The 20,473-nt window shown below is 46.9% G+C and overlaps 1 protein-coding gene across 2 annotated transcripts in view; it reads right to left on the reverse strand.

Moving 5' to 3' along the window:
* RIPK1 (receptor interacting serine/threonine kinase 1) overlaps positions 1 to 20,473 on the reverse strand; it is a 273,536-nt gene that overhangs the window by 33,901 nt on the left and 219,162 nt on the right. For both annotated transcript variants that reach the window (XM_030210928.1, XM_030210923.1), the window contains one exon: positions 11,808 to 11,951. In XM_030210928.1, the coding sequence (XP_030066788.1) occupies positions 11,808 to 11,951 (144 nt within the window). The remainder of the gene's footprint in view (positions 1 to 11,807; positions 11,952 to 20,473) is intronic.

The raw sequence follows: 20,473 nt of genomic DNA on the forward strand, positions 1-20,473 counted from the left end.
TGAATTGTTTCGTAACTATGCCCTCCATTATTTTGGTTATGAGCGGAACAGATGAAACTAGTCAATAATTCGTTAGGTCCACTGTGCTTTTCTTAACGTCTTTTGGCAGAGGAGTGAGTAGGATGTTTCCTTTATTCGAGGGGAATAGACCGTTTTGTAGTCTGTGGTTTACTTGGTCCGTAAGGTCTTTCTTGAATTGTTTGGGGGCGGCTCTTATTAGGCTAACAGGGCAAATGTCTAGTTTGCATTGAGACTTGCCATATTTTTTAAGCCATTGTGAGAGTTCATCTACTGAGATTATGTCAAAGTTGGTCCATGAACGATCTTGCTGGGTATTCCCCCAGTTTTGGATCTAGGCATTCAAGGATGTTTGTATAGTCGGTAGTATTGGAAGGTATTATGTGCCTGAGTTTTATAATTTTTTCGTTAAAATATTTCGCTAAGCTGGTTGCGGATGGGGTGTCTGTATTGTTAGAGGTAACCGGTGTAGTGTTTAGGAGTTTGTTCACGAGGGAGAAGAGCTTATGTGTATCTTTGTAGTTTGGTCCTATTATGGTTTTGTAGTACATTCTTTTAGTTTGTCTGATTTTATATTTGTATTTTCTTTGCGACTGTTTCCAGTCGTGAAGAGTGAGTTCGTCTTTTTTTTTTTTGCTCCATATTCTTTCCAGTCTTCTGACCTGTGTTTTTAAGGCTTTCAGTTCTTTGTTAAACCATGGGATTGAGTTTTTTCTTTTTGAGGATCTAGTTTGGAGCGGTGCTATACTGTCTAGTATTGCTGTGCATCTGTTGTCCCACTCTTGTAGAAATTGGGGTGATTTTGTAGGAGTTGCCCATTCGTCAGTGTAAAGTTCTTTCCAGAAAGTTAGTGGGTCTATTTTACCTCTTGTGGTATAGGTTCTTTTTTCTTGTATTCGTTGTGACCCTTTTCTTTTCCAGTAGAGGGAGGTATGTGCTTTGTAGTGGTCTGACCATGGTGAAGCTGTCCATTTTGTATCTGTGATAGTGAAGATGGGCTCTGATGAGAATTTGTGAGTTATGATGTCTAATGTGTGTCCTTTTTTATGGGTAGGTTGCATGTTAGGCAGTGGTGTGCTGGTAAATTTTTAACAACAGGCTCTCTCCCTGGTCCACCTCTGCGCCCCCCCCCCCCCCCGTCTACCTCTGCGCCCCCCCCCCCAAATTGCAGAGCTGGCTATACCCAGGGAGAGAGCCGGGGGGGGGGGGGGGGGGGGAGGGGTCACGCATTACTCTCTCTGGGAAATTTTTTTTATTTTTAAATGCTTCCGAGTTCCAATCTAATTCAAGTTTAACGTGGGATAAAATGCCATAAATAAGTAAATAAATTGACAAAAACTCTGAACATTGAGAACCTGATTCCCATAACATGATGCCTGTTTTAGAAGCCCATTACCAGGAGAAAAAAATCTCTGCAGGGTCATAAATAAGTAACTAACTAACTAACTAAATAAATAAATAGTTAGATAGAAACCTGATCCTTATAATACGACATCTGTTTTAATGGCCCTTTACCAGGAGAAAAAAAGATATCTGCACAAATATAATACATGCTAGGGTGTCCCTATAACCAGCCCCTCTAAATGACACACTGAATATGATTGATAAATTACTACTCTATCTATGAAAAGTTATTCCATTACTATACTTCCTCTGACCTCTGTGTACATCTGTATGCTGCCAAAGCTGGCATGTTTGAAAATATAAGAGAGATTGAATTAAAATGCTACCAAAAATAAATAACGACAACCTACATGCAGCAGCTCAAGTTTGCTTGATTTTGCTTTCAGTTTAATGGCGAGGACAGCCTACACGGGAAGGGGAAACAGACTAACTTAAATAGCTTCAACTTTTTTTTTTTTTTTTTACTTCATGCTGTCTTCATTCAAACCCAGCATAATCTCCCTCCTGCTGCTCCTCTGTGAATCCTACCTCTCAGCTTCCATTCCCTCTGGCCATTGTTTAAACATTCCTTGTTCCTGCAGCTGTAGTGGTAACACGAGATGCTGCCTGATCCACCCGGAGCCTGTCTTTGCCTGTACAGCCCCGCTGATGCAACTGCCTGTGGGTGGGATCCAGCAGAGAAAAGGCTCCCGGTTGGTCAGGCAGTGGTGAGGGGGGGGGGGGGGGGGGGGAGATGACGATCCTAAGGGACCACAGTTTCATTTTGGTCAGAAAAAGGAGAGAGTTTATAGTCTGCCCAAGCTAAGTAAAAAAAAATTTCAATTTGGATAGCAGGGTGGAATCTTCTTTTGTAGTAAAAGTTATTATAAAAGCAAAAATAAAAAATAATTAAATTTAGGAGGTTTTTTTGTACCGCCCATGATGATGAAATGATAGCTTTTGTCCCATTTACAACTGTGGGAGAAGCTTTTTCTTGAGGCGTTTTTTCCTCCTTTTTGAAAGATGTATGCTTACACTTTATAACTGAGTTATGTATTTATATAGGAAGATTTATTTGAGCGAACCAGTTCCCTACCAATATTTTTAGTTTGATCCTAAGGGACGACATGACGAGGTATGCTGGGAGCCTATGGGAGGGTGGGGGCTTGGGGAGGAGGGAGAGAGGAGGAGAAAAAAAAAAACAGATAATTGTGTGCTTGCTGCCTGACTCCAACAACCGGCTCGTAAAAATCAATAAAATTTAACAAGGGGCTCGTGCGAGCCGGTGTGAGCCGGCTCTAGCACACCACTGATGTTAGGCCAGTGGAGCTCCCATAGTTAGATGAATTCCTTGCATTCGTTTACGTTCTTTATGTTAATGTCTTCCTTTCTTGGATCCTTTATGTTAATGTTTTCCTTTCTTGGATCCTATTACTTTATATTTCTGGTCGAAAGTAGAGTATAAACATTTCAATTGTAATAGATATATTATAGATATTGTACATTTTCTCATATTGTAATCTTCTCTTGTGAGTTGTTAAATTTGGATGAAAATTATAAATAAAATATTTAAATAAAAAAAAAAAAAAACAGCCCATTGCTTCAAGAAAGTTAAGCAACTTCCTGTGTCATACGAGGCTAACGCAAATTCATGGATGACTGGGGAAATCTGGAAGCAGTGGCTAAAGAAGTTAGACACTTGAATGCGGGCACAAAAGCGTCAGATTTTACTGCTTTGTGATAATTGTGCCGCACACAGGGATGATGTCAAGCTAACGTCAAGGTGGTCTTCCTGCCACCAAACCGTACCTCTATGATCCAACCTATGGATCAGGGCATAATAGTCAATTTCAAACAACATTATCGGGCTCTTGTGCTACGTAGTCTGATGAGCGTTATGGAAGACCAGACTGCCAAGGATAAACGTGCTGTTGAACTGGCTCGTAATCTATCACTGTTGGATTCCCTACATATGCAGAAAGAAACCTGGAGTCAAGTTACACAGGCAACCATTGTGAACTGCTACAAGTGGGGCTTTGTTAAGGATGTGGAGAGGGACAAAACAGATGCAGCTGTTGCAAACGCGTCAGATGATGAGGCTATTGACATCCCAGCCAGTGTTACTGAAGAGGATTTCCATCGCTACGTACAGCGAGGTTACTAACCTGTAGCAGGTATTCTCCAAGGACAGCAGGCTGATTGTTCTCACTGATGGGGTGATGTCCACGGCAGCCCCAGGATTGGAAGATCTGCCTAGCAACAGAAGTTTGCTAGCTCTCGCGAGATCCGCATGCATCGCGCATGCGTGACCATCTTCCCGCTCACTACAGCATGCTCCTCAGTCCAGTATAAAGCAAAGACAAGGGAAGAGAAAACTCCAAAGGGGAGGAGGGCGGGATTGTGAGAACAATCAGCCTGCTGTCTTCAGAGAATACCTGCTACAGGTTAGTAACCTCGATTTCTCTGAGGACAAGCAGGCTGCTTGTTCTCACTGATGGGGTATCCCTAGCCCCCAGGCTCACTCAAAACAACAAACATTGGTCAATTGGGCCTCACAACGGCAAGGACATAACTGAGATTGACCTACAACCATAGCCAACTAACTGAGAGTGCAGCCTGGAACAGAATAAAAATGGGTCTAGGGGGTGGAGTTGGATTCTAAACCCCAAACAGATTCTGCAGCACTGACTGCCCGAACCAACTGTCGCGTCGGGTATCCTGCTGTAGGCAGTAATGAGATGTGAATGTGTGGACAGATGACCACATCACAGCTTTGCAAATCTCTTCAATAGTGGCTGACTTCAAGTGGGCCACTGATGCAGCCATGGCTCAAACACTGTGAGCTGTGACATGGCCCTCAAGAGTCAGCCCAGCTTGGGCGTAAGTGAAAGAGATGCAATCTGCTAGCCAATTTGAGATGGTGCGTTTCCCAACAGCCACTCCCCTTCTATTGGGGCCGAAAGAAACAAACAATTGGGTGGACTGTCTGTGGGGCTGTGTCCGCTCCAGATAGAAGGCCAATGCTCGCTTGCAGTCCAATGTGTGCAACTGACGTTCAGCAGGGCGGGTATGAGGCCGGGGAAAGAATGTTGGCAAGACAATTGACTGGTTAAGATGGAACTCCGACACTACCTTTGGCAAGAACTTAGGGTGAGTGCGGAGGACTACTCTGTTGTGATGAAATTTGGTATAAGGAGCATGAGCTACTAAGGCTTGAAGCTCATTGAGTCTACGAGCTGAAGTGACTGCCACCAAGAAAATGACCTTCCAGGTCAAGTACTTCAGATGGCAGGAGTTCAGTGGCTCAAAAGGAGGTTTCATCAGCTGGGTGAGAACGACATTGAGCTCCCATGACACAGTGGGAGGTTTGACAGGGGGCTTTGACAAAAGCAAACCTCTCATAAATTGAAGAACTAAAGGCTGTCCCGAGATAGGCTTATCCTCTACACGGTAATGAAAAGCACTGATTGCGTTAAGATGAACTCTTACAGAGTTGGTCTTAAGACCAGCCTCAGACAAGTGCAGAAGGTATTCAAGCAGGGTCTGTGCAGGACAAGAACGAGGATCTAGGGCCTGGCTATCACACCAGATGGCAAACCTCTTCCACTTGGAAGCATAACACCTCTTCATGGAATCTTTCCTGGAAGCAAGCAAGACTGACACCCTCCGAAAGACCCAAGGAGGCAAAGTCTACGCTCTCAACATCCAGGCCGTGAGAGCCATGGACTGGAGGTTGGAATGCAGAAACGCCCCCTCGTTCTGAGTTATGAGGGTTGGAAAATACTCCAATCCCCACGGTTCTTCGGAAGACAACTCCAGAAGAAGAGGGAACCAGATCTGTCAAGCCAGAATGGAGTGATCAGAATCATGGTTCCATGGTCCTACTGGAGTTTCAGCAAAGTCTTCCCTACCAAGGGTATGGGAGGATACGCGTACAGGAGGCCCTTCCCCCAATGCAGGAGAAAGGCATCCGATGCTAGTCTGCCGTGGGCCTGAAGTATGGAACAGAACTGAGGGACCTTGTGATTGTCCTGAGTGGCAAAAAGATCTACCAAGGGGGTGCCCCATGCTTGAAAGATCTTGCGAACTACTCTCGAATTGAGAGACCACTCGTGAGGTTGCATTATCCTGCTCAACCTGTCGGCCAGACTGTTGTTTACGCCTGCCAGGTACGTGACTTGGAGAAACATGCCATGACGGCGAGCCCAAAGCCACATCCCGACGGCTTCCTGACACAGGGGGCGAGATCTGGTGCCCCCCTGCTTGTTGATGTAATACATGGCAACCTGATTGTCTGTCTGAATTTGGATAATTTGGTTGGATAGCCGATCTCCGAAAACCTTCAGTGCGTTACAGACTGCTCGTAACTCCAGGAGGTTGATCTGAAAACCTGTCTCCTGGAGGGACCAACATCCCTGGGTGTGAAGCCCATCGACATAAGCTCCCCACCCTAGGAGAGACGCATCCGTAGTCAGCACTTTTTGCGGCTGAGGAATTTGAAAGGGACTTCCCAAGGCCAAATTGGAGCGAATTGTCCACCAATGTAGGGATCTGAGAAAAACTGTGGACAGGTGGATCACGTCTTCTAGTTCCCCCACAGCTTGATACCACTGGGAAGCTAGAGTCCATTGAGCAGATCTCATGTGAAGACGGGCCATGGGAGTCACATGGACTGTGGAGGCCATGTGGCCGAGCAATCTCAACATCTGCCGAGCTGTGATCCGCTGAGACGCTCGTACCCAGGAGACCAGGGACAAGAGATTGTCCGTCCTGGCCTCGGGGAGGTAGGCATGAGCCATCTGGGAGTCCAGCAGAGCTCCTATGAATTCTAGTCTTTGAACTGGAAGAAGGTGGGACTTTGGATAATTTATCACAAACCTCAGTAGCTCCAGGAGTTGAATAGTCACCTGCATGGACTGTAGAGCTCCTGCCTTCGAGGTGTTCTTTACCAGCCAATCGTCGAGATAAGGGAACACATGCACTCCCAGTCTGCGTAGAGACGCCGCCACTACAGCCACGCATTTCATGAACACCCTGGGTGCAGAGGCCACACCAAAGGGTAGCACACAGTACTGAAAATGCCGTGTTCCCAGACGGAATCGAAGATACTGTCTGTGAGCTGGCAGTATCGGGATGTGACTATAAGCATCCTTTAAGTCCAGAGAGCATAGCCAATTGTTTTTCTGAATCAAGGGAAGAAGGGTGCAAAGGGAAAGCATCCTGAAGTTTTCTCGAACCAGGTATTTGTTCAGGGCCCTTAGGTCTAGGATGGGACGCATCCCCCCTGTTTTCTTTTCCACAAGGAAGTAACTGGAATAGAATCCCAGCCCTTCTTGCCCCGGTGGCATGGGCTCGACCGCATTGGCGCTGAGAAGGGCGGAGAGTTCCTCTGCAAGTACCTGCTTGTGCTAGAAGCTGAAAGACTGAGCTCCCGGAGGACAATTTGGAGGTTTTGAGATCAAATTGGGGGCGTATCCTAGCCAGACTATTTGGAGAATCCACTGGTCGGAGGTTATGAGAGGCTACCTCTGGTGAAAAAATTTTAACCTCCCTCCGACCGGCAAGTCGTCCGGCACAGACACTTTTATCTCGGCTATGCTCGCCTGAAGCCAGTCAAAAGCCCGTCCCTTGCTTTTGCTGAGGAGCTGCAGGGGCCTGTTGAGGCGCACACTGTTGACGTTAACGAGCACGCTGGGGCCTAGCCTGAGCAGGCTGGCGGGAAGGTGGATTGTACCTATGCCTATTAGAAGCATAGGGAACATTCCTCCTCGTCCTGTATAAACGTCTACCTGAAGAGGTAGATGCTGAAGGCGCCCGGTGGGAGAGCTTGTCGAATGCGGTGTCCCGCTGGTGGAGCTGTTCTACCACCTGTTCGACGCGCTCACCAAAAAGGTTATCCCCCCGGCAAGGAGCATCTGTAATCCGCTGCTGGACTCTATTCTCCAGGTCAGAGGAACACAGCCATGAGAGTCTGCGCATCACTATACCCTGAGCAGCGGTCCTGGACGCTACATCAAAAGTGTCGTAGGCACCCCTGGACAGGAATTTCCTACACGCCTTCAGCTGCCTGACCACCTCCTGAAAAGGCTTGGCCTGCTCCAATGGGAGCTTATCGACCAAGTTCTCCAGTTGCCGCACATTGTTCCGCATGTGTATGCTCATGTAGAGCTGGTAGGATTGAATCTTGGACACGAGCATAGCAGAATGGTAGGCCTTCCTCCCAAAAGTGTCAAGAGTCTTAGATTCACGGCCCGGTGGCGCCAAGGCGTAATCTCTACTACTCTTGGCTTTCTTGAGAGCCGAGTCCACAACTCCAGAGTCATGAGGCAACTGGGTCCTCATCAACTCCGGGTCCCCATGGACTCGATACTGGGACTCAATCGTTTTGGGAATGTAGGGTTTACTTAACGGTTTCGCCCAGTTCACCATCAATGTCTGCTTCAGGACATTATGAAGGGGAACAGTGGATGAATCCTTAGGTGATGAAGGATAGTCCAGGACCTCGAACATCTCAGCCCTGGGCTCATCCTCAGTAACCACTGGGAAGGGAATGGCTGTAGACATTTCCCGGACAAAAAAAAGAGAAAGACAGACTCTCAGGGGGAGAAAGCTTTCTCTCTGGCGAAGGGGTGGGATCGGAAGGAAGACCACAAGACTCCTCGTCAGAGAAATACCTGGTGTCCTCCTCCACCTCCCACGAGGCCTCACCATCAGTATCGGACACAAGTTCATGAACCGACGGGGGCCTCTCTGGGGCCGCGAACGAGCGATACACGTCCGTTCTGACCGCGGAAAAAGAGAAACTGAGGAGCACGCTGTAGTGGGTGGGAAGACGGTCGCGCATGCGTGATCCATGCGGATTTTGCGAGAGCTAGCAAACTTCTGTTGCTAGGAAGATCTTCTGATCCTGGGGCTGCCGTGGACGTCACCCCATCAGTGAGAACAAGCAGCCTGCTTGTCCTCGGAGAACTGTTGATTACAATCTACAAAACAGCTGAAGACAGCACTGATGTCGAGATATGCGCCTACACGCAGGCAACAATGGCTGATGATAGAACAGATGAGGAAATGAGCAGCGAGGCACATGCTGACAAAATTCTATAACCTCCTCCTGTAACTTTTGCAAGAGCGCTGGAGAGTCTCAACACTATGCTGGCCTATCAGGATGCCACTGGATGTCAGTGCTATGACGGTTTTTACTGTCTGGCAGACGTGGTCTATGGAACTCACAGACCCAAGAGTGTACAGAGGACTATAACTGATTACTTCAAGCCAGCCTAATGTCAGTTAACTGAGACTGTATACTGTACGTATAATAATAGACAGTACTGTACATATGTTTATCAGATGTCAAGCTTCTTTGGGTCACAACGGTTAAGTGCACGCTCTGGTTAACTGCATGCATTTCTTTGGTCCCAGACTCTTGCACTTAAGCAGATTGCACTGTATTCTGTAAGGCACAACTATTTTTATAGGTCAAAAGATTTGCATTTTTATGGATGTTGCCCAATCAACCCAAGAGAGCCAGAAAGCTTTTCATATTATGCATCAGGAGACACATGCCTGGGTGTAAATTCTTTTACTTTGGCATCCATATAAATGTTTATTTAAATATGCTGACAATATTTATGTTTTTTCTTGCCCCAGATCTGCTTAGATTTTCTTGATGGTAAAAAGCTCTGGAAATAGACTTGTGTAGAGTGGGAGTAGCTCATGAGAGTGATAAGTCATCCTAAAAGAAACACATTAAGCACTTCTTCATACTTCTTATTATTTTATTCAGTTAGTTCCTAACTGATCTCCTCTTTTGACTTTCACCTTCCCTTCCTATTAGGATAGAGATCTAAAGTGAATGTGTTAATTCCTTATTGTATTTTTTCCTTTGAATGTTTTGCTTATATGAAGCAGGATTGTTGAGTCTACTTTTTGAAACTGCATAACATTTATTTAAAATATTTATAAACTGTGCTGAGCATTTTAGGTGGTGCACAAAATAAAATACACATAAAAATCAATAAAAACACAAAACAGAATCACAACAAAACTTAACAATGATGTAAGGTTTGATGCAATACCTGTTACTTTCACAGCTCAACCAGCTGGCATACTAGTAACATCAAAAAGCTCAAGAGCCATAAATTTGTAAAAAGAAAAGCTTTTAATTGCTTTCAATTTTTCACTGTCTGAAACCGCTATGTGGTTCTATCTTACTTGGGCTCTGGGCCACCCTTGTTCATGTTACCACTGAGCTGATACTTCGTATCTCATATGGCAAAGTGTCCCACAGTTGAGTGCCTTCAACTTGAACCACTGTAGAACAATAATTATCGAGTCTTATGTGTCTGAAAGTTGGTACCTCAAGGAATAGCCCACAGTTAAGTTGGGTGGGCCTTCCCAAGCTAAACCCCCGCCTCTTTATCCTGTCCTGCTCCCTCTCTTCTGCCCCTGGATCCGGCATTTGATGTCGTAGCTTGGCAACTCCCCCCCCCCCCTTCATGTACCTCAGCTTCTTCACAGGCAGTGGCAGCAAGGTGCATCTGCTATCTGAGCTGGTCCCACAGGCTTCCCTCTGCCTCATCCTGCCCTCACAGACGTCATTTCCAGTTTCCTCTCTGGTGGGATGCAGCAGAGGGGAGCCTGTGGGACCTGCACAGGCAGTTGATATGTATTGCTGCCCCCATCTGCAAAGCTGATGAGGTACACTGGGAAGCGGAAGGTTTAGGCTGTGGGTGGATGAGCGAGGGCAAATGCTGGATCCAGATGTGGGAGAGAGGGGAGCAAGACGGCCACTGCTGAGTTGTCTTGGGTGGGCCTTAGCCAAGAATGGGTGGGCCTGTGCCCACCCAGACCCATCCGTAGCTACACCACTGCTTTAGGTGGGGGTCTTGGAGCACACTGGCTATCTGCTTGTCAGAATGTGGGGGAAGGAAGCCAGGCTCCCTGACTGCTTGAGTGGGAGAGCAGGTAGACTCTATTTGAGGAAGGAGAGAATAGGTTGGCTTGTTGGGGTGACTGCCTGTCTTGGCAACCCTACTGCCTGACTGGGGAAAAATGGCAAGGACACAAGTTAAACATGAATAGGGAGTGTATGTGTGTTGGGAAGGGGGATGGCCAGAGGGCATGGGGTTTAGGGCGTCTGATTTTTATTCATCAATTCACGGAGCCTGAGAGAAGATCTGAGCTGCCACCACTCACTGACTTTGTGAAAGTACTGCAATTGTTACTGTAAGAATTAGCAACTCCAAGCTTTCCTCAGGCTCTATAGATTTATAAAGAGCCCCAAAAACCAGGGCCTATAGTTATGGTGTGTAAGATGGGTATTCTTAGGGGAATTCTGCCCTAAATCCTTAAAAATCCTGCATTATTTGAGAAATAACACTTTTTTTGCTATTGCATTTTAATTAATTAAGGGTCTAGGATAGTGGTTATATCGAGTTACTGGGACAAAAAGAGTTGCCGAATTTTAAAACTGTGTGTGCAGAATTTTTATTTTCGCACAGAATTCCGCCAGGAGTAGTCCTTCCTCATAATGGTGAAGAACTACTGGCACCCCTGTGGTTACACTGTAAAATCCATCCTTTGGAATTTGTTGACTGTGACCTCTAATGCAGTGCTTATCAACCCAGTCCTTGAGGACACCTAGTCCCATCAGGTTTTCAGGATATTCACAACAAACATGAATGAAATAGATTTACATACCAAGGAGGCAGTGCATGCAAATTTATCTCATGTATACTTATTGTGGATATCCTGAAAACCTGATGGGGCTAGGTGTACTTCAAGGACTGCATTGAGAAGCACTGCTCTAATGGATAGATACATTATTTCACTTGGTGCCATTTTATTATTTTTTGAGTGGAATGTTTAGAACTGCTCAGTTCACACCACCTTTTCCTTCCTCTTTCCAGGTCAGAGACACACACACAGATACGTACTCATGAACACATTCAGAAGGGTTTGAAAGAAGTCTATAAGCTATGTTAGACAAGCTTATCCACAATATATATACACAATATATATACATGAGTTCCTTCATGCATGTTCATTGTGGATACCCTGAACAGAATAGCTATTGGACAATAGAGAAAGGTTTGGGAACCACATTTTACCAGTTTTCAATTTCAGGAAAATAATTTTACACTGAAAGTAGATCTGGAGTTTCATGGGAGGTTTCTATACAGATTCTCAAGTAGCTTCAACATGCTCTGCACCATATGAATCAGAACTCCAAACAGATCAGTGATATTCCCACACCTTGTGAGAGGATATCTGTATACATTTTAGGCCATGGGAGGCAATATGGCTTGGGTAATTAGTAAATTAAACAAATTAGAACTAGAATAAAACAAAAAAATACAAATTCTTAAAGCACAGACATCTCTAACAAAGAGAAATACATTCCTTACCAAATATGCCAAGAACTTTATAACGTGAATAGCTGTTTTCTGCTATTTCTGTGGTTTCAGGCAATTCACTTGCGACAGTCATATAGTTGTAGTTTCCAATCTGGATATAACTACCTTCAGAAATACTGTAAGTTACAGGTTCTTCTGTGTAAATATAAAGAAAAGCAAAGAAAAGTAAACATTTTTGCTCAAAAAAAGGTTTTTAAAAAATTAAAAAAAAATCACCATGAGAAAGAAAAAGATGATCCCTTACATGCTTAATAAAAATAGACTTTTTGCTGACAATGTCAATTTATTATTGCTCACCAGGCACAGCCAAAGAGATTAATATTTTCTTAAAATATGCAGAGAGTTCTTGAATATGAAAAATGCACACACAGAGAACTGTTTGAAAGAAGTCCATAAGCCATGTTCCATATGCTTTTCAGAGGCGTAGCTAGGTTTTAAGGTCAGGGGGAGTAGACCTTTGTAAAATAGGCACCAGCAATGATCACACAACTGAACTAGCAGAAGCCAAACTGGAAACCATAGGAAACAGTATGAGCATGTGTCTACTCCCTGGTAGTGGAGAAAGGCATTGCACAATAGAAAAATTGATGTTATTTTTGTTATGGTTAGTTAGCTGATAGTCATCTAAGAATGCTGCTCGGTAACACGTTATGAATTGCCCAAACATTTTTCACTGAATTTTTCCTGAATTATGAAGCAAAGTATTTGCAGTCAATTACCATCCACACCCCATGTTGGCTCTTTAGCACTTAGCTACAATTCTTATTCTGTCAACCAGGAGTGCTCGTGCTGCTAGTGTCATCATGACAGGGGCGTATCTGCGTGGGGCCACAGGGGCCTGGGCCCCCGCAGATTTTGGCCTGGACCCCCCTACCGCCGCCAACCTGTCACTGATCTTTGCTGGCAGGGGACCCCAAACCCCGCCAGCCGAGGTCCTCTCTTCCATTGCAGCAGGCTGCAAGTTGCAAAGCTTCCTGTTCTTCTGAGTCTGATGTCCTGCACGTACAACGTGCAGGACGTCAGACTCAGAATTTGAAACTGAGTCTGACGTCCTGCGCGTTGTACGTGCAGGACGTCAGACTCAGAAGAACAGGAAGCTTTGCAACTTGCAGCCTGCAACGGAAGAGAGGACCTCGGCTGGCGGGGGGTTGGGGTCCCCCGCCAGCAAAGGTAAGCGACGGCAGCGGGGGAGGGTTGGTGAGAGCAGGGGGGTGGAGAGATTCGTTGGTGGGGGGGGGGGGGGGGGGGGGCTAAAATGTGTCCCCTCCCTCTGGCTCTGGCCCCCCCCTACCGCCTGAGTCCAGATACGCCTCTGCATCATGATCATGACTGAAGAGTGCAGTGCTGGTGCCACACTCCATTCTTCAGCTATGAGTCTGGTGACACCAGCAGCAGGAACGCTCTTGTACTCTGCTGAGGAACAGCTGTACCTGTAATACAAAGCCTACAAAAGTCACTCAAAAGCTGTATAATCTACTTGACCATATCACCACTGATTTAGAGAAGCAACACAACAAAGACCTTATCTAGAAAAATGGAACACAGGAAATATTACAGTAAGAACTAGAACATCAATATGCCTATTGGAAAACTGGAACAAGTTGAATTCTTACAGATGCTTAAATAGAAACTAGATGCAAACAGAGTACCTGGCCTCAGTCACAAACACTGAATACACTTGCCAGGTACAGAATAAATTACCACAAAGTTAAAATATTAATATTGTAGCTGGGTCGCCCATCCAGGACCCAGCCAGGCTTGACCCTGCTTAGCTGCCTCTTCCTCCACACGACTGTTGCCTTCACCCCACAGCAATCTGGCTCCTCTGAGCTTTGGGTCCAGGCCCTGTGAACTCCCAGGACTTCCTCCTCCCTCCGTTCCTTTCACAGAGGCACATTCAAAGCCCAATGTTTATAAGTAAGAGCTTTTATTTTCTTGCTTCAAATCAACAAAACACTCTTCACTCCAGGTTGTTTAGGCTAGCAGCCCAGAGCACAATTCAGGTTCAACACAGTCAAATTCAGGTTCAAAAACAGTCCATATAACTTCACTTCACTTCAGCTCAGATTACTTCACTTAGGGAACAGTACATTATCAGAGGGAAAAACCAAATAGATTGGTAGGTTGCAGCCCAGACCTTTTTAGTATGAAACAGTTTACACAGTCTTTCTTGCACCTTCTTACAGCACGGTTACACAGCTTTATTCCCACCTGGTTCAGGCTGGGGTTTCAATTGTGCCCAGCTCTCTTTCTCTTCCACAGGCTGCACCTGTTTCCTCTTTAGTAGAGATTTCCCCCCAGTGCCTCAGCCTCTCTCCTCCGGTCTTCCACCAGTCTCTCCAAGGTACAGCTAGCCACCCTCTTACAGCAGCTTTTTGGGTTTGAGCCAGGGCTCCAATCTCCATCTGTTCCTCCCCTAGTCCTTCAGTAATCTCCATTTTATCCTCCTCTTCAACTTCCCCCACCCCCAATCTCTCCAGCTGGCCCTCATCACCTTCCTCAGAGACCATTTTCCAATCTTCTATCTCCTCCCCTAACTCTTGCACAGCCGGGTGGGGAAGAGAAGGATTCTGGGACTGGTAATTCCTCCCCTTCTTCCTTAACCCAACCAACCTCTCTGCCTCCGGTAGCTCAGCTTTCTGAATGTGGGTGTTGTGCACATGAAATCTGCCCCGTTGGGATTCCCCGGCTCCCTGTACCCCCTTTCTTCGTGCCTTCCCGGATCCCCTTTCACCTGCACTCTCACATACCCCCATCCTCAACTGATTGCTAGGGATTTCTATTTCTTCACTAGCAATCCGTGACAGGACATCGGCATTGGTTAACAGCCGACCCACCCGATGCTCCACTCGGAAGCGGTAGGGTTGCAGGGCCAGGTACCACCGGGTAAGATGGGCATTGTTGTTCTTCATATGTCCCAACCATTTGAGAGGAGCGTGGTCAGTCACCAACGTAAATGCTCGGCCATCCAAATAGAAGTGACAGGCCTGTATGGCCCACTTGATGGCCAAACATTCCCTCTCAATGGTGGAATACCTCGTCTCATGCAGTAATAACTTGCGACTCAGGTACAGGAGAGGATGCTCTTGTCCCTCATGTAGCTGGGATAACACTGCCCCCAACCCCACCCCAGAGGCGTCCACTTGGAGCACGAAGGTTTTATCAAAGTCCACTGCCCTTAGTACGGGCTCCTGACACAATATCGACCTTAACTTATCAAAGGCCTCTTGACTTTCCCCATCCCACTGAAGAGTGTTAGGGCTCTTACTTTTCAAGTTATCTGTTAAAGGGGCTGCTATTGAGACGAAATGGGGAATAAACCTCTGATAGTAGCCCACTATGCCCAAAAATCGCCTTAACCCTTTCTTATTCCCCAGACGCAGAAACTCCCTAATGCTAGCCACTTTGTTGCACAAGAGAGTGATATGTCCGTCCCCCACCATGTACCCCAAATATTTCACGCGTCGCTGGCCGAAATGACATTTCTGGGGGTTTAAGGTTAAACCTGCCTGTCGGAACGTATCCATTACCCCTCTGAGTCGGACTACATGGGTGGCCCAGTCCTCACTATGGATGACCACATCATCCAAGTATGCTGCCGCATACTCCTGATGCGGACGTAATATTCGATCCAACAACCGTTGGCAGGACGCAGCTGCAGAGTGCAACCCGAATGCAATTCTTTTAAACTGATAAAGTCCTACTGGGGTAGCAAAAGCAGTTTTTGGCCGTGCTCCCTCCGCCAGGGGTATCTGCCAATAGCCCTTGGTCAAGTCCAGGGTAGACAGATACCTGGCGGTTCCCAGATGATCCAGTAATTCCTCAATGCGGGGCATTGGGTAAGCATCCGGGGTGGACAGGGCATTGACTTGGCGGAAGTCAATGCAGAACCGCCAAGTACCATCAGCTTTTGGTACGAGCACCACTGGGCTTGAGCAGGGACTGAATGACTCCTCGATTACCCCAAAGGATACCATCTCCTTAACCTGCCGGACCACCTCTTGCTGCTTGGGAGGTGAGAGACGATAGGGCCGCTGCCTCACTACTCTCCCTGGTTCTGATATAATATCATGAGTTATGAGAGTGGTCTCCCCGGGACGAGCGGTCAACACATCCCAAAACTCATCTAGGAGTGCCTGCAGATCCCGCTGCTGGGGTTCACTAAGGCCTGGATCTATCTGGGGTTCCCCCCTCTGTGAGAACTCTGTAATCTGGGGCCCCAGGTCTTCTTCCCCTTCCTGTATCCCCTGACTCCATAACCCCTTTCTCTCCCGCCAGGGCTTCAGAATGTTCACGATACGTTTGTATCCGTCCTTGCTCATGTCTCACGGCATAGGTGGTGGGACCTAACTGTTTCTCTATCGTTACAGGCCCTTTCCACTGGCTTGTGAATTTATGTGGTGAGTCAGATATCAATACCAGCACTTTTTGCCCCACCTGAAATGTCCGATTAGCACTCTTCCTATCATAATAGGTCTTTTGGGTGACCTGGCTTCTGGCTAGCTGCTGCTGCGCCCCCTCCTGTACCCTCCTCAAGCGCTCCTTTAGATCAACCAAATACCTATTAACTTCCTTATCCTGCTCCTCGGGTGGCACCCACTGCTCTTTTAGAATGTCCAGCACTCCCCTGGGTACTCTCCCATACATCATCTCAAACGGAGAGACCTTTAGGGAGGCTTGCACACTTTCCTGACACACATACAACACAAAAGGAAGTAACAAATGCCACTGTTCATGATGGATTCCAAGTCCCTTTCTTAACAGCATTTTCAGGGTCTTATTGAAGCGCTCCACCAACCCATAGGTCTGGGGGTGGTAGGCCGCTGTATGTACAGTGGTGGAAATAAGTATTTGATCCCTTGCTGATTTTGTAAGTTTGCCCACTGACAAAGACATGAGCAGCCCATAATTGAAGGGTAGGTTATTGGTAACAGTGAGAGATAGCACATCACAAATTAAATCCGGAAAATCACATTGTGGAAAGTATATGAATTTATTTGCATTCTGCAGAGGGAAATAAGTATTTGATCCCCCACCAACCAGTAAGAGATCTGGCCCCTACAGACCAGGTAGATGCTCCAAATCAACTCGTTACCTGCATGACAGACAGCTGTCGGCAATGGTCACCTGTATGAAAGACACCTGTCCACAGACTCAGTGAATCAGTCAGACTCTAACCTCTACAAAATGGCCAAGAGCAAGGAGCTGTCTAAGGATGTCAGGGACAAGATCATACACCTGCACAAGGCTGGAATGGGCTACAAAACCATCAGTAAGACGCTGGGCGAGAAGGAGACAACTGTTGGTGCCATAGTAAGAAAATGGAAGAAGTACAAAATGACTGTCAATCGACAAAGATCTGGGGCTCCACGCAAAATCTCACCTCGTGGGGTATCCTTGATCATGAGGAAGGTTAGAAATCAGCCTACAACTACAAGGGGGGAACTTGTCAATGATCTCAAGGCAGCTGGGACCACTGTCACCACGAAAACCATTGGTAACACATTACGACATAACGGATTGCAATCCTGCAGTGCCCGCAAGGTCCCCCTGCTCCGGAAGGCACATGTGACGGCCCGTCTGAAGTTTGCCAGTGAACACCTGGATGATGCCGAGAGTGATTGGGAGAAGGTGCTGTGGTCAGATGAGACAAAAATTGAGCTCTTTGGCATGAACTCAACTCGCCGTGTTTGGAGGAAGAGAAATGCTGCCTATGACCCAAAGAACACCGTCCCCACTGTCAAGCATGGAGGTGGAAATGTTATGTTTTGGGGGTGTTTCTCTGCTAAGGGCACAGGACTACTTCACCGCATCAATGGGAGAATGGATGGGGCCATGTACCGTACAATTCTGAGTGACAACCTCCTTCCCTCCGCCAGGGCCTTAAAAATGGGTCGTGGCTGGGTCTTCCAGCACGACAATGACCCAAAACATACAGCCAAGGCAACAAAGGAGTGGCTCAGGAAGAAGCACATTAGGGTCATGGAGTGGCCTAGCCAGTCACCAGACCTTAATCCCATTGAAAACTTATGGAGGGAGCTGAAGCTGCGAGTTGCCAAGCGACAGCCCAGAACTCTTAATGATTTAGAGATGATCTGCAAAGAGGAGTGGACCAAAATTCCTCCTGACATGTGTGCAAACCTCATCATCAACTACAGAAGACGTCTGACCGCTGTGCTTGCCAACAAGGGTTTTGCCACCAAGTATTAGGTCTTGTTTGCCAGAGGGATTAAATACTTATTTCCCTCTGCAGAATGCAAATAAATTCATATACTTTCCACAATGTGATTTTCCGGATTTAATTTGTGATGTGCTATCTCTCACTGTTACCAATAACCTACCCTTCAATTATGGGCTGCTCATGTCTTTGTCAGTGGGCAAACTTACAAAATCAGCAAGGGATCAAATACTTATTTCCACCACTGTATGTGCTGGATCCCAAATGCCTCCCATACCTGTTTCAGAGTATGTGACAAAAAATTGGTACCCCTGTCTGTTAATACCTCTCTGGGGAACCCCACCTCACAGAAAATCTGTATGAGATGGGAGGCTATGACTTTTGCTGAGGTGTTACGGAGCGGAATTGCCCAAGGATACCTAGTAGCCATATCCACAACCACCAATATATATGAGAAACCCCGCTTCCTCTTGGTGATGGGGCCAATCATATCCATGGCCACCCGGGCCATTGGGATAGCTATCCGGGGCAGAGGACATAGGGGTACCCGGGCAGGCACCTTCTCCGACACCTTTTGGCACAGGGCACATGCAGCGCAGAACTGCTCAATACCCTTGTACACCCCAGGCCAATAGAAACGGAGAAGCACCTGCGTAAGTGTCCCTTGGACCCCCTTATGCCCCCCCAAAGGGTGATCATGAGCTAGCCGCATAACCAACTCCCTGAAACCCTGGGGCACCACTAACTGCTTTCTGGTACCCTCTTCACCCGAGCTATACGGAATAGTAGCCCCTGGTCCACACTGAATCGCGGAAAAATCTGCTCTCCCTCCTGTCCCGCCCGCTCCCAGGCGTACCGTAAGCTAGCATCCGTTTCCTGCTCCTTATGGAAGTAAGGAAACTTCTCCCGCACCCCCGCCGGGTCTTGGGGAAATTCCCCATGCTTATTCAAATCAGCTCTCCTACGCTGCTGGGCTCGCTTCTTCTGGCTACAGCCAGGCTTCTCCCTGTCCGGGGCTCCAAAAATGTCCATCTGGAATGGGAATACCTGAGAAACTGTGGGCCTATTCCCCTCCCCCTGCTTACTCTGGGCCCGTGTCATCACCAGTCCTGTCCGAATCCCCAGGTACTGGCCAAAAGGAGCCCAATCCCGCCCTAAAATCAAATTTTGGGGCAGCCGGGGTAGTACCGCCACCTCCACCTCATGGGTCCCTGCCCAGCTCTTAATCTGCACCCGATGAACGGGGTATTGTGAGGTAGCCCCATGGATGCACTGAATGTTTATTAGCCTACGCCTTCTGCCCTCTCCCTTTTCCCTTCTTTCACCTGGTCCCACAACCTCTGGGAACACATTGTCTGGTCAGCCCTCAAATCCAGGAGCCCCTCTACCTCAATCCCTCTGAACTCCACCCACTGAGTGAATTGGCGCCCGGCTGAGACCGGCACATGAGAGGTTAACCCCAGTCGGACCCCACAATCCATTTGGGGGAGCGACCGCTCCCCTTGCGCCCTACCTAGCTATGCCACTGATGCTTTTCCCACTTGTTAGCATATCTATATATATAAAACTCACCCTCAACGTTCTATTGGCTGCTGACGTCACTGAAGCCAAGGTTCGTATGTTCGAAGCTCTGAAGCCTCGAAAATCACAGTCTCTGGGCCCCACCCTCGTGTCAAACGTTATGACGTTGAGGGCGGAGGCGGAGCAATTCACCAACATCGACGACGGCTGGGGCGGGGGGCCACAGGAAAGCCTTGCTAGCGCCCGTTTCATTGGCTCCAGAAACGGGCCTTTTTTTACTAGTCCACAATAAGTATGCATGAGTTCCTTCTTGTTCGTAATGTGGGAAAACAGTTGGCCTTGTTTCTAGGTCACAAGCTGTGCTTAGTGTAGGGTATGTAAAGACTGTTAGAATTATGTATTAGTATTTGCTAGCTACTTTTATGAAGAAATTCACCCAAGGCAGAATACAACAGGTACAATGTAACATAAAACTCACAATTTTGTTAACAGCATTAACAGTAAAATGACCAAATATAAGCATAAATATAATCAATGAGAAAAACTTGAAAATGGCAAACTGAAACCTAGTATTGTAGAATTATATAATAAATATGATAAATATCAGTACAATACAAATAATACTGCAATAGACAGCATGGTAGAACATTCAAACAGATATGATGCTAATGCTGTTCATACAATACAATGAAACATCTTACTATGAAGCCAAGGGGAAGCATTATGGTTAGAGGCCATAACTGTGGTAAAAAATGGGCTTAGCATGCCACTGTGCAGGTTTTTCCCATGCACCAAGGTAATTTCTGCTTTCTCTACTCACATCCTGGATCGGCAAGCTGTGTATTGTTTCTTCCTAGTGAGAAATTGGATATTCGCTGTCATCTGCCTTGTTCCTGCTCGCTAGTTCCTGGGTGTGGGAGCAAGTTCCGCCCATCTAGACCCAACATCAGACGCTGCA

The sequence above is a fragment of the Microcaecilia unicolor genome, chromosome 1, assembly GCF_901765095.1.
Source record: "Microcaecilia unicolor chromosome 1, aMicUni1.1, whole genome shotgun sequence".
Lineage (NCBI taxonomy): Eukaryota > Metazoa > Chordata > Amphibia > Gymnophiona > Siphonopidae > Microcaecilia > Microcaecilia unicolor.